The 14,190-nt window shown below is 43.8% G+C and overlaps 1 protein-coding gene across 2 annotated transcripts in view; it reads left to right on the forward strand.

Moving 5' to 3' along the window:
* The window catches only part of ST5 (suppression of tumorigenicity 5), a 111,870-nt gene extending 99,949 nt beyond the window's left edge, over positions 1-11,921 (forward strand). Inside the window, exons 14-20 of one of the 2 annotated variants that reach the window (XM_026070225.1) lie at positions 5,836-6,013; positions 7,119-7,160; positions 8,202-8,313; positions 9,283-9,522; positions 10,523-10,609; positions 11,040-11,118; positions 11,357-11,921. In XM_026070225.1, coding sequence (XP_025926010.1) covers positions 5,836-6,013; positions 7,119-7,160; positions 8,202-8,313; positions 9,283-9,522; positions 10,523-10,609; positions 11,040-11,074 — 694 coding nt within the window. In that variant the 3' untranslated portion in view covers positions 11,075-11,118; positions 11,357-11,921. Of the gene's footprint in view, positions 1-5,835; positions 6,014-7,118; positions 7,161-8,201; positions 8,314-9,282; positions 9,523-10,522; positions 10,610-11,039 lie in introns of both variants that reach the window. The other variant, XM_026070217.1, reaches the window with a different exon arrangement.
* The last annotated feature ends 2,269 nt before the right edge of the window (positions 11,922-14,190 follow it).

The raw sequence follows: 14,190 nt of genomic DNA on the forward strand, positions 1-14,190 counted from the left end.
GAAGCTGACCTCTGGCAGAAAGCCTGAAAGAGCTGATAATGGCTAGGCAGCTGGAGTATGGATACTGGTATATTTTCATTTCTGTCTCGTCCCTGATGCTATTACTTGCTCTTATCCACCTGAATAAAACTGTTGCTCTTACCTAGTTTTATCCACCTGGAGCTTTCCTAGAGAGAAGCCTTTATTTTCTCAAAGTGCAGGTGCGTACTGTGTCCAGCACAGTGGAGTTCTGCTTTAGTGCCAGCATGAGTAGTAACAGCATTTTTACATGCACTCCATCTCCCATCCAAATGGTAGCAGTCTGCTTCAATTTTTCCTTCCATTTTCCCCTCTTTATGTGATGCCTTTCAAGCAGTCTGTTCTGTCCTTCCTCTCTGCCTCTGCACTTTGTGTGTGTTGGAGGAGGAGACCACCTGAACTCTCAGCCTTGTAATCGTTTCCCAGTGTCTTTTAGAGAGTCCTCTGCAAATCTTTCAGACCATTTTATTTTATCTTGCAGAGTTGCCACAGATCTCTCCCTCTTTCTCACTCTCTCTCGGAGACTGGAGTTAATCCAAGATTTAGAGGGGTGTTGAGGAGTGTAGGAGGGAAGTGTCAAGCAGCTGTGTCTGCTGTGGAGTTTATCAGTGGCACAAGGGTAGGAGCTACCCCAGGAAAGCACTGCTGTGGCCTGTGAGTAGACGTGTGGGTGTGCAATCTGCACCTGAGCCGAGGTGTCACGCCTGGMAACGACAGAGCCTCCAGGCTCCAACCGGACCGTGGGGAGGAAGGGTTGTGGGGCAGGAAGGTAACTTGCTCATGGAGCAGTTGTGGGTTGGAGCATGTACGCATTAAAAACGACGGATGAAAGGGTTCAGTAAATGTGAAGAGAGTAACATAATTAAATCAGCAGGGAGAAATGAGAAACATAAAAAGGTTGTGGAAAAGTAAACACAGGCCATGTTTACTTCTTTGTGAATTTACATTTTTGGCTACATTTCTCCATTCAAGGAAATGGAGGGAACCAGATTCTGGTAATCAGTGCCAGTCATGTGCCTGGTCTGGAGCATCTGCACAGCGCAGAGCTGGCACCAGCCGCCAGGGCGCCGGAGCCGGTGTGGGGTTTGGCCCTGCAGCAGGTGGTGGCCCACTGCTCTCCTGGTGCAGGTGCCTCCCCTTTCAGTGTAGCTGCCCAAAGCCCTGTGCAGACATGCCCAGAGTAGCAAGGTGACTGCGGGGAGGCCCACTGGCACGTGGCTGTTGTACTAGAGGCGCAGTCCTAGATGTAGGAGGCACTCGCAGCCTGAGACTCTCAAATTTGTGAGAGATAGTGCTGGAGAGGGGAATGAGAAGGAATACAATTTTTTCTCTGTAACAAAAAACAAAAATTGTTAGCAACAATAAGAGTTATCAACTGTACCTGGAGAATTATTTCCAATATGAGTAGTATGTGTAATTCAGAATGACTTCTGACATTTCGTGAGAGCTGGTGACTTGCAGTATGCAAGGAGCTGCAGCCCTCAGAAACAGAAGCACGCAGAACTAGCACCTTGCGCTGGCAACACTCCCCGATCCAGGACGGTATCCATTCACTGTTAGCTGCGAACAAAGTCTGTTCCTGAGAATATGCTAACTCTGCTATGATTACATATTGGTGACTAGTTAGTAATATGGCTTAGATTTGGGGTTATTTGTTGGTTGACCAACACAGAAATTAATAGCAGACGTCTTTCTATCTGCTGGATAATAGATGTTCATTCTCCTTGACTAAACTGATTACAAAGCTAGTATCTGACAATACCAAATTCAGTATTTCCAGAAATATATTTTTCTTTTCACTGAGGGGTGKTTGAGAAATAGATATATCCTATAGTCTTGAGAATAAAGATGCTTCAAGAGCCTCTACTTAAAGAAGTAGTATGTCTTTCGCTGTGGCAAAATCTATCTTTGTTGATCTAAAGTCAAATTATGCCAGTTTAGCCAGCTGCTGTGCATAGGCTGAGCTGTAACAGCAGTGAATGTGCTGCAGTCTGTGCAGAAGGTGAGTGGTAACATCAATTAGATTATCTTTCTTCCATTAAGGGACATAGTTAAGTCACATTAACTTACTTTTGACGGGGACCTAGGCCATCTTCACAAGCTATCACCACAATTTAGCAGAGTCGTGGTCATTTCTTAAATTCCTGTACCTCTGTTGTTAGTCTGAGCCTTGGATCTCTGCAGCCAAGTACATGACACAGAAGAGTCTGTATGTGCTATCATGAGAAAATGATTTGGAAAAAAAAAYACTCCAGAAGAAGAGAAATTGGCTTTGAGTGGGAAAGAAGTATTTTTAATCTAGTAAATAAAAGGCACAGCAAGAACCAAAACCTGGGCAAATTCCAAATAAAAGTAAGCACACATTTAACTTTTAACAGGTGATAACCATGGAGAAAAAGCAGAAGTGGAAGTGGTGGATTCTCTGTCTTTTGAAATCAATTTTAAACTCAATGTTTTTCTAGGAGTTGTTCACTAATTTCGCTTTAAGTGTGCAAATTACTGGGATGAGTACAGGAGTAAAGGGCTGAATTCTGTGGCTTGTGCCATATGGTAGTCTGACTGTGTAATAGCCATACCCCTCCCTTATCCTGCAAAACTTACAAAGACAGCCACCTTTATGCAGTCAGTTATGATTAGTAGACTTATGCAATGCGAGCAGTTCAGTGTGCGTGCAGGACAGTCTGTACCTCGTAGACCAGGCAGACACGCTGGGTTTAAACTGAAGGCAGCCTCTTCCCAAGAGCAGCTCAGCAGCCGTGAGGTACCTGAGGCTGGCAGAGGCCGACAGGCGTCCCCGGAGCGGGGCGGGAGCTCGGCGTCGGCTGTGCCAGCGCCAGGGCAGCTGCGTTACCCGAGCRAGCGGTGGCGGGAGCGAGCCGTACGCCAGCGGCGGCAGGGCGAGCGGGGACCGGGGGCACGGCTGGCTCCCTGCTGTCACGGGGTAGCTGGCCGCTGGCGTCATACGGCATCTCCCCCTTGCGATGGCTCCTGCAGCTCRTCCTCGCTGAAACAGGCGATGTTTTATGCTCCTCGTCAGTACGTGACTCGTGCCACAGTTTCATTTCTCATGCCCATGTATAAAATTACCTGTAAATAGGTAATATAAGAAGTGTTTTCCAGTGAAACGATGACTAGAACATTATGCAATGTTCCTGTAAAAATGCATAAACTAAATGAAAAAACTCTTCTTTCGAAACCTTCTCTCTGTATTATCAAAACTGCCCTGGACTATTACAAATGAAAATATTTTTAAAATCTAATTGCTGTGAGTATTCTGTTGGTTTACTTTTTGTGCTTCACCCACCTTAAAGAAAATAARCAGTCTGATTTTACTTTGCATTTCTCATAAACAAGGACAGTGGGACAGTGTGTGGGTTGCAAATCTTTTGAAAGGAAAAAGTAGAGCAGACTTAGTTTCCCAGGGTAGGGCTTTCTTTTTTAATTTACCAAACACATTTCTCACGATAATACCCTTTCAAAAGGATTTGAACGATACTTTAGAGATTGAAGCTAGAGGTCCCCTTACAACCATCACCTGGGAATTTGACCTTACATACTGTAAAGGTGTGTAAAGACTCACGCAGGAGTCAAAGAAATGTGTCCTTTCTAATTATGGTTCTTTCTGGCTACTGTAGAGGCAGGGRCACTTTTGTACAAGGAAGAGAGTTCAGGCAGGTGTCAGGTAAGCGTGCATCACTGCCACCGCCTTCCCCGCGAGCAGCGTACGTGAAGGAGGGCGCTGCAGGGCCCTGGGGGCTTGAAGGAAACTCCTGGGAGGTTGAATTTAAAAGCGAGTGTTTCATGGGTAGGCAGCCGGGGACTTCTCTCAGGGAAGGATTTCCCGAGGCTGAATTTTGAAAAACTCGTGTGCAGAGCCTTAAAGTGGACCGACTGAGCTGCTCTCAAGGGCAAGCGCGTGACCTGCGCGAGGCTGGCAGAGCAGGGGCTGCTGCAGGACACCCCGCACGACCGCTACCTGTGCGCAGCTGCCGCCCTCTCCCAGCTGGCTCCGGGGAGAAGCCAGTGTCCTGGGCCAGAGCCCGAGGCTGCCCCAGCGTGGGAATAGCACGCACCAGAGCATGTAGGGGCTGATTTACGTCACAGCACTGCATCTAAAGGAACAAGTTACAAAAGGGCATTCTATAGAAAGGAAAAAATATTAACTAAATATTACAAGAATGTTTGTCTTCCTCCTTTTAGCATAATGTGGTTCTTTTTTTAGTCACTTTTCTATGATGACTGAATTTGTAACAGTTGAAAATACTGCGGAGTCATGAGAGTGAACTTGAGAATTGTGCTGCGAGTCTCTGTCATGCTGCTCCCCAGGTCTTCAGAAACACAACATTATGCTTGCTATTGCATGCGCTGTGGAGACCAAAATATGAGTCAATGGCAGCACCATCACATGCTGTATAAAAATTATAAAAACATATCATTTTATAAGAAACCTGTGTCAGGTTGCATGTATTATAAAAACATGCTGTGACTAATAGATCTTAAGTAAGTATCAAGTAAAAACCCTACAGATCACTTACAGTAAAAGACAAACATTCGCTCTTCCCCCACCCTTTTCTCTCTTTTTTCTCTAATTCTTGCTTTGACCATTCAGTAAACATCGAAGGGTAATCATTAAAGCAAACAAGCAGGTGAAACGTTTCTTCTGTCCTTGGAATAATCCACAACTAAAAAGCTGTGTGAGAGTTACTCCAGTGGAGGTCTGATGCCACCTAAAGTTCCTGAGAAGTCTTGCAGTAAGAGAGATCAGCAGTTCCCCCCAGTATTCTTAAGCAGTAATAGCTCTGAAGTTACTAGTTATTTATAGTTCTGTGTGGCTACGCTAAGCACGGCCGAAGTTTGCACTGTAAGCAAATTAGCTCAGTCATGCTGGGCTGGGTAAAATTCCAAAATTCTGTCATGTTCAGCTTGCAAAAAGCAGACATTGTAACTCAGGCCAAAATCAAAGCTTTGAAAAGAAGAGCCTGTCTTTCCTCCCCTGCTGCTAAAGCTAGCTTGATAAGGATGTTCCTTTATTTCCAACTTTTGGAAACTACCTGACTGTAAAAGGTTCAGTAGATGGAAGGACAATGAAATTGAGACATTTTCCACAACTGATATGAACCTTTGATATTTAGGAGATACATGTTTATTTCAGAGCAGTTTACTGAGCAGGGTTAATACCATTATACCTAGCGTTGAGCAATAAACCTCATCAAAATGTATTGCAATAACAATACGCTGTTTTCACAAAAATATACAAACTTTGAAAAGTGTGTTGCTTTTGCTAGATTTCCTTTGTCACAAGTATTGAAAAAAATGTGGCAGAATTTTTCTTTAGGATATTTTGTTTCGGGTTTTTTTTTTTCATTTTCTCTTACTTGTGCATTAGTGCTTGACATAAGAACATCAGTATTATGCATTGTTACTATTGACATGGTCATAACAGCTAAGAAGTGAAGCTGCTTTTTTATTTTAATCATCATTAGAAGTTGCTGCTATTTAGGGCTGTTGGGAACATCAGCCTTGTTTTGTAGATCAAAGTGTTTCCTGTCTGCTGTAATGAAACAAATGGACTACAGTCTTTTAGCTTCAGTTTCAAGTCACCTCAAAGACAGAGGAGGAGTCACCACGCAGCACAGTATAGATGGGGTACGACCTGGAACAGGACCCAGCACGTCCTAAGCCAGAACTGGCACGTTGAAAGGCATCCTTGGAAACTGGGGCACTTGCATTTTAAAACAATATGTTTATCAGCAGGTGGTAGGTGTTTTGGATTAAGAACCAGCTATGTTCTTAATGTGGCTGTTCCTCTCTCCGCAGCACCCTCTCCAGCTGTTCGCATGCCGTGGTGGCTCTGCTGTACCCCTTCTCCTGGCAGCACACCTTCATTCCTGTCCTGCCCTCATCCATGATAGACATCGTGTGCTGCCCTACCCCCTTCCTGGTGGGACTGCTCTCCAGCTCTCTGCCCAAGCTGAAGGAGCTGCCTGTAGAGGAGGTAGGAGCTGGCACCAAATTGCTTGCCTGGAGTAAAGCTGGTCTCACTCTGCACAGGGTCTGGCATACTCAAATAAGTCCTCATAACTTTTAATTTGCCTCTTTGCTTCTTCTCTGCCTAAATCTCATGTTCAACTACCACTTGGTAACATTGCAGTAGAGTGGACAGATGTTAAAGAGTTTCATTTTCTCTCTAGTCCAACTCCTTCCGTGTGTCTGGCACCTTGACAGAGAGAAGTGAATCTTAACCTTGTTAAGAAGTAAGGACAGTGTAAATATTCTGATTTGTTCTGATTTTCTCAAATATGGAACAACACAGTGAAGTGACAGGAGGAAGACATGAAATGCCAACTGCTATGAGACCTGTTAATGCTAATGAAAGTTGTTCATGCAGCCACAGGCAGGAGAGAAAGTAAAACCTTTAACGCCTATTTTTGACTTCTGAGGCCTTGCTAACAGTATTCTGGAAATTAAATGAGAGTCGTACATCTTCAGTTCTTCTAGAAAAATACCACCAAAATCCTAACAGCCACACTCTCTTTATTCCTTCTGTTTTCCTGTCATTTTTCCCATTAAATTTTCTTTTCTTGTGCTCACTTTCAAGGCTCTCTATGCCTCTGGCCCTTGTAAATCTCTGCAGTTTTCCTCCCACTCTCCTAACGTTGCCTTCCTACATCTTCCCATCTTCTTTTCTCAGCTTTGCTACTTCATTATCATTAACATTTCATACTTTAACCCTTCAGAAGTCTTTAAAGTCTTTTCACCCCTCTGAAATACTTTTCTTCTGGACACTAACAAAAGTGATTAGTGACAACTTGCTTAGGTTAAAAAAATGTCCTGCCTAACCTTTTAAGCTTTTTTGCATATTAGCCTTTATGTGAGGTCTGTTTTACCTGAATTATATTAAATTAGACTCTAAGTTCTAAAGAAGGAACTTCATTTTCCTGCTTTAAAAAGCACACAGCCTGTTTTTTTTTTTACAGTAGGAATTTGATTCATGTTGAGACTTGGGACCATTCAGATAATCCTTTTCTTTGTAAAGGTACACACAATGAATGTTGCCTGACACTTAAGATATATTTCACTTTACTGTTCTCTTTCTTTAGGCTTTGATGGTTAACCTGGGATCTGATCGATTCATCAGACAGGTAGAGTACAGCTTGAAATGTTGCCACCCAGTTTAGCAAGCTGTTTAGTCCTATAGTATTACTAAGTTTCTTTGATCAGAGGCATTTGGCAGGAACTGTGCAGTGGATAAGAGACTAGGAAAAAATGTACTCACATTTTCTGTTTCATCTGCAAATAAGTACTGCTCCTCAGATGTGCCAAAGGGATTGAGGTTGTTACTGTCAGAAGAAATGAAAAAATGTATTCACAGTGCAAAGAACACATCCAAACATAACATCATGTTAGCAAGAARACTAGCATTGCTGGACGTGAAAAGGACAAAAATTACAAAGAAGAAAAGTTACCAGAGTGAAAGAGGAAAGGTGAAGAATGGTTTAGTGTGGTAGGAAAAGTAGGAGCCCTGTGAACAGGGAGAGGAAGGATCACCATCTCCTGAAAGTAACGTGGCTCTAGATAGCTTCAGAAGTGTTCTATCTGCAGGTTAGGCAGATAGTTAATTCTTTTCCTAGGATTCCTTGGAAGATATGGCTGGTGAATAGTGGTTGCACCTCTAGCAATCTTGTGTTTGCTCACTTTTCCTGAACAAGCTTTAAATAAGATGAAGAGAGCAGCAGGGGAAAAACAGGAAACAAGATATACCAGAATATAAATAAAAGGAACTACCAAGAACTAAAGAAGTTTTCCCAAACCAACTAGAACAGCTGTGTATACATGTAGCTAGGCTTTGCATGATGTGTATTTAGTAAAAACAACTATCTGGACTCTATTGTACCTGTCAGGTTATTCTACATTACACTTGTCATGTAAAGAGCTGATTCCAGGCTTATATATATTTACCTTGCTCTGTGGATTATCTTTTCTGTTTTTAATGTCGTTAAAAGTGACATGAACTTTTATTTGGAAATATATGATAGATACACATAGGTTTTCATTATTTCATTTATGTAGGCATGACAATAGCAGACACAAAATGCCTTTGCTTCAGAATTTTAAACCTTGAAAAAGTATTTGCTGCAGTTACTGCACGGTTGACTGATCTAGAGAATTTTTTTTTCTGTCAGATGGATGATGAAGATACACTATTGCCTAGAAAATTGCAAGCAGCTCTGGAGCAGGCTCTGGAGAGAAAGAATGAACTGATAAATCAGGATTCAGATAGTGATTCAGATGATGGTAAGTTCATTTGGAAACAGGATTTGTATAAATAGGCATGTAGGTAGTATTGTGACTCCATCCAGGAGAAAGACAGGCCTTCAGTACTCAAATACCTTTTGCAACATCAAAGATAATCTCAGAACACAGGGAGTGGGACTGATGGCATCAACAAACAGTAATCCGTTATCAGCAACCTATTCACGTTTCTTTGTGAATGACATGCACTCCCATGAGGACTTCCAAACCTTTGCTCAGACAGAGGTTTGTAGTCAACTTGGCCTTAAATCAGTCGAGGTAAGTATAGGTGCTTAGGGGTGTGTCAGAGTTTGGAGAGAAGCAGAGACCTCCAGAAAGCACTTTGTATACTAGAATGGCTGAATTGCCTCTGCAGGTTCATATTTCTCTCSGGCAATTGTAAAAAAAGCCTACGGTGAATTCAAATGCCTGTGGTGAAGAGGTATGAAACAGGCCTCTATGCAGTTTTTGAAATCTATTTCTACTGATCTTTGCTATACATATGTAAAACTATTTTAATATCTCAAAAGTGGTAAAAAAGCAAATTCTATACCCTTTTTGATCAGTTCTTGGTAAAGGTTTATTATTCCCAGAGCAAACATTTTAACTGTCAGAGCTGTTCGGAAGTTTCTCAAGAACACACTGATTTAAAGTTAAAAGCAGAGGTGCAATTTTGATGAAGCACTGGCAGACTTTTTAATTTCCTGAGCTATCTCCTGAGAATCTGTAGCTCTTGTTGATTCTCGGTTATGAAACACAATTATGTAGATTGGCACTCTTGATTATAAGGGTGTTATGCTTTTCCCTATCTGACGGATAGCTAAGGCTTCAAGGAGTTGGTACAACTGCTTTTAGTTATTCGCCCAGCATCAGTAACTGCTAGATGACCGTACCCGGCCCAGAGCTGGATGACAATGCTGAGAGCTCTTGTAGCGGCTGATTTTGGTGTCTTATTGCTGCCTTATTTTGCAGAATGTAACACCCTGAATGGATTAGTGTCTGAGGTTTTTATCCGATTCTTTGTGGAGACAGTTGGCCATTATTCCCTGTTCCTAACCCAGAATGAAAAAGGAGACCGTGCTTTCCAAAGGGAGGCTTTCCGTAAATCTGTGGCCTCCAAGAGTATCCGCCGCTTCTTGGAAGTTTTCATGGAATCCCAAATGTTTGCTGGTTTCATCCAGGATCGAGAGCTGAGGAAATGCAGGGCAAAAGGTAAGGGCGGTTTTTCTTGCTGCAGCGCAGGCTGTTTGTTGTGTTTCCCAGGGATCCAGCAGTCAGCGTCGCTCGCCAGCGTCAGAGCCAAGCAAAAGTTAACGCATCTCCAGAAGCACATGGCGCTCTTCTTGCGGGCCTCGATGGCAGCAGGAGTAATGATAGCAGGAAGGTTTTAGCCAGAGGAATCTGAATGTCCTGTAGTCTTTCAGGGAGAAATTGTTTGTGCCACGCCAGGGAACGGCCCTGAGGAGGGCGCAGCCCCTCGGGGACGCGAAGTGGCCTAGGGGCTGCCTGCCAGCGCTGTGCAAAGGGAGCACGCGAAAGCCGCGTTAAAATAAGGCTCCGTTAACCCAAGGGTTAATCGGAATTATTTGAAAGCTTTTCTTAGGTGAGCTCGGGCTGCAGCCGGTTTTTCTCCCGCGGACGGAGCCCGCCGCAAAGTCCGGCACGGGCGAGCGCCCCCGGCCGCCAGCGCGGGGCGGGGCCGCAGCGGGGCGGGGCGGGGCCGCAGCGGGGCGGGGCGGGGCCGCAGCGGGGCGGGGCGGGGCCGCCGAGAGGCCTCAGCCGCCGCGGCGCCTGAGCGGCGCTTGGGGCGGCAGGCGGGCGGCGGCAGTGGCAGTGGCAGTGGCAGTGGCAGTGGCAGTGCGAGTGCGTGCGGCTCCGCTAACGGGTGGCGCGGAGCAGGCTGCCGCGGGGCCGCGCTGCGAGGGACCGGCAGGCTGCGGGATCCTGCGCCCCGCGAGGTGGGCGCCGGAGCGGCGGGGGTGCTGCGTGGCCCGCCGTGAGCAAAGATAAATCCTTTACCTTTGGCATAACATCTAAGGTTCAGCCCCCTACTAACCTTAAGGGCCCTTACGGCGCAGTGAAATTTTAGAGTACTAGAGGCAGAGACAAGTGATTGTAAAAGTTAAAAGTCGGGAATGCATAAAGGAAAGGGGGARATCGGTTCAGCTTGACAAAGCTTTTTTCAGCCCAGTTTTTTCACTCTCTTCCTTAGGCCTCTTTGAACAGAGGGTTGAACAGTATTTAGAAGAACTTCCAGACACTGAACAAAGTGGAGTAAACAAGTTTCTGCGAGGCCTTGGTGAGGAAAATCTTTAGAAGTATTTCTGACATGCATTCTCATGTGTTTTTTTTTTTTTTTAATTTAAAAAAGCCTTACCTGCGATGAAGTCAAATAATCAACCAGTGGTTTCAACACGTGATAAGAAATATCAAAAGGAAAACAATGAAAATGTACTTAAAGCTGGCAAAAGTAGATTTAATTATGACCCTTGTTAATGCTTTCATCAGCATTTGGAAAAAAAAAACCCTCAAAATGCAATGTAGTAACAAAACAAAACAAAAAAAGACCTTTGGCCATTCAAGATTCTTTTAATTGGAAATCTCTAGCTGTATTAAATAGAAGATTCACTCTGTAACAATTACATTGCAAACTAGACACATTTGCTAAGTGACTTTTGATTGCGCTTGGTTTTTCAGTATATGTCAATGACTCATGCTGTTTTCTTTAGGAAACAAAATGAAGTTCCTTCACAAGAAGAATTAACTCCTTTCTGCCGAAACACCAACCCAAAGACTATTTATGACACTGTGCGTGAGACACCTGCAACTTTTCAGATTTTGGTGTGGGAGGAAAATGAAACAAGCTGACCACAGCTTTAAGTGACTACAGATGCTGTTAGTGTGCCAGATGATGGCTCTTTCATGTGTTTGGATAGAATTTGTAAATAATGTGCTGTAAGCTTTTGTAACTGATTTTGTAATGAGCAAGGAAAACTGTGGTAAATATTTGTATATTCCTGAGAATAACAGGTGCTTTTTTCTTTAGTACGAATTGAGTTATGCTTGGTGCAAAATTGAATAGCTGATTATGTGCAGCTGACTGTCTCAGCAGAACCACTGACTTCAAGGGATGTTTATGAGAACTACACTGATGCCTGAATACTGCGGTAATGAATSAACTCTGAGGTACATGGGAGAGGTTGTGTGCAGGGGGGCTGGTTTCATTTTGCAGAGTTGGTATTTTTTTCCTAATTAATTCATTTTAAAAGAAAGAAATAACAGAGTAACTTTATAATAAGGTACTTGGTTCACAATACAAAACTTCCACTTGGTTGAACTCTGGTCAGTAAACTACTTGTAACACATTCTGCATTAGGACTGCTAAACATGAGGAAATCTCAGTTCTTTGACATGCAAGCTGCAATGACTAGGTACAGTACATCCTTTACTTATGTATGTATGGTTTCTAATAAACTGTGTAAATATATCTGTTTGTTTATATTCATTGGAAACCTTTGCAGATTTCTGCTGTTGAGTAGGTACAAAATCAGAGTAAATTTTCTGTTATTTTTAATGAATTTTTAATTAAAAAACAAAATGATTATTATGAACCTGTCTTTTAATAGGTTTGCTATTTCACATAGGGTTTTTTTTTCCTACTTAATGTTATTCACTAGGACTGAAATGACATTTTATATCACTGCTCTGTTAATTTAAAGCTAACAAAATCATCTCTTTATAAACTTTTTTTTTCAGAAAATTAATTTTTGTCATTGTTAATATCATAAATACTATTCCTGAACTGTGATATTTTCAGGTTGATTGATTTTTAGAGAGCCTTTGCCTAACTTTCTGATGAGCTGATGACCTATCTTTTATGATAGTTTCTTTCTGTCTAGGTGGTGCTTTCATCTCAGTGAAGACCATTCAGCAGGACAGAAATGGTTAGTTTGTGCATTCTGCAGGGCAATGAATATTACCTAAGTATCACATTTATCTTTAATCTGGTAACATAACATACTGTGATTCTGCTCCCGTGCTGTTGTTATTCTATAAGATTTTCCTTAGTTTTAAGAAAAAAACATAAAATATTTGAAAATATTTGCAAGTCTGCCAGGTAATGAAAATTCTACCCCTTAAAAAAAAAACAAAAACCAACTGGGTGTTTCTTTCCATTTACAGCGTTATTTCTTTGCTTAATCAGACTGGCTTTGAGGCTTGCGCAATTCCTAACCTGGCAGTGGTTCTGGTTTGCTATCAGCCTCATAGAACAATATTGAGGGTTTATTCACTAAAAAGGTGAAGTCGTTTCCTTTTTCTTTTTCTTCCCTCACACTCATGTATATACAAAAACTTGTTAAGCATACATGATAAGAAATATCTGTAAAATGTAAAATACCAAGCCCCCTTGATTCATTGGAAAGGTAATGACAAATGCTAATTTCTACTAGTATTACTTTATAATATGCTGTAAATTACTGAATGACTTCTAGATTTAGTTCCTTGCACCAGAAAGAATAACCTTCACTTTCATAGGTAGAATCTGGCTATTTTATGAATGACAGCTGCTGGTAAATACATGGAGAAAACGCCAGATAAAACATCATCGTTGGCTGAAGGAACTGCTGCTGAGGGAACAGTTGTTACAAGCACCACGCAGACACGGCCAGGCCGTAGGACGCTGCTGTACAAGGATGTGGCATTGTAAAATGTCTCCCATTTGGAAGCTGTTTTCCTCTATATGCACTTTGAAAACCTAAGCAGAAAGCTTTCAAATAATAAACTACCCATCACCATGTCATTCCAATTTTTGTAATGTGAATCAGAGAAGAGTATCAGACGAGATGAGGTCACGTTTCAAAAACCTGTAGGTGCCTTCTTGATTCTCTATAGTGGCTATGTAGGACAATCCTAATGTTATCCAAAGATGTATTTCAAAGCATCAAATGAACCAAAAAGATAGAGTATATTATTCCACCCTGTATAGTAGCTGTGAAAGCACTGTTTTCAGTTGCGAGTACACTGTTTAACTAAGAATGAAATCCTGAAGAAATACAAGTGCAGTAGTGAGACCTGTGTTTTAGAACTGGAAGAGATTTGTATAAAATTTTTTGGTATAAAATATATAAAAAACAAGTATGAAAACCAATAAAACGCTGCAGGAATTGTTACTCTAGTGTGACAAGTAGTTGTGTTTAAGTGCATAGCATACAGCTCCCCCTTATCAGTGTAGAAAAACGTGACCAAACTAGCAGGTTCCCCCCCCAAACTGGTAAAAGATTCAAAGAGAGCTTGAAGTGAGTTGCTGCCTCTGCTGCAGCGCACGCGGCCAAGAGGAAGGCGCTGTGCGGCACTGCGGGAGAGGCAGCTCGTGCTCCCCGGAGACCTGCTGAGCGCAGCCTGCTCCCGAGCGCGGCTGCGGGGGCTGCCGCGTCCCTCGGGGAAACGCGCGGGGCCGCGCCGCGAGCTAGCGCGGGAAAGGCGGCCGTGAGGAAAGCTGCCCCCAGCGCCAGAGGAGCGCCAGTCCGCGTCCCCTCACGGGCGCGCCGAGGCCGCCGCGCACGGGCGGCTCTGTCTTGCTTTGAAGCTTCTTCCGCCCTTTTTCCCCGTACCGTCACCCGGGCGACGCGCGCCGCCGCGCGCCGCCGCCCCCCGCCGAGCAACGGCCGCCCCGCCGCCCCGGGATTCTCGCGAGGCCTAGCCCCGCCCCCGCCGCCTCGGGCCAAATATCGCGAGAGCTCGCAAGGCCCGCCCCCCGCGTGGCTTGCCTGAGTCTCGCGAGCGCCGCGTTCTTTCTCTTCCCTCGCGGCCGCCGACAAGATGGTGGGTGCGCGCCGCCGCCGCCGCCCTGCGGGCCCCGGGAACCGGCCCGGCCCGGCC

This window comes from Apteryx rowi, unplaced genomic scaffold (assembly GCF_003343035.1).
Source record: "Apteryx rowi isolate R43461 unplaced genomic scaffold, aptRow1 scaffold_107, whole genome shotgun sequence".
Taxonomy (NCBI): domain Eukaryota; kingdom Metazoa; phylum Chordata; class Aves; order Apterygiformes; family Apterygidae; genus Apteryx; species Apteryx rowi.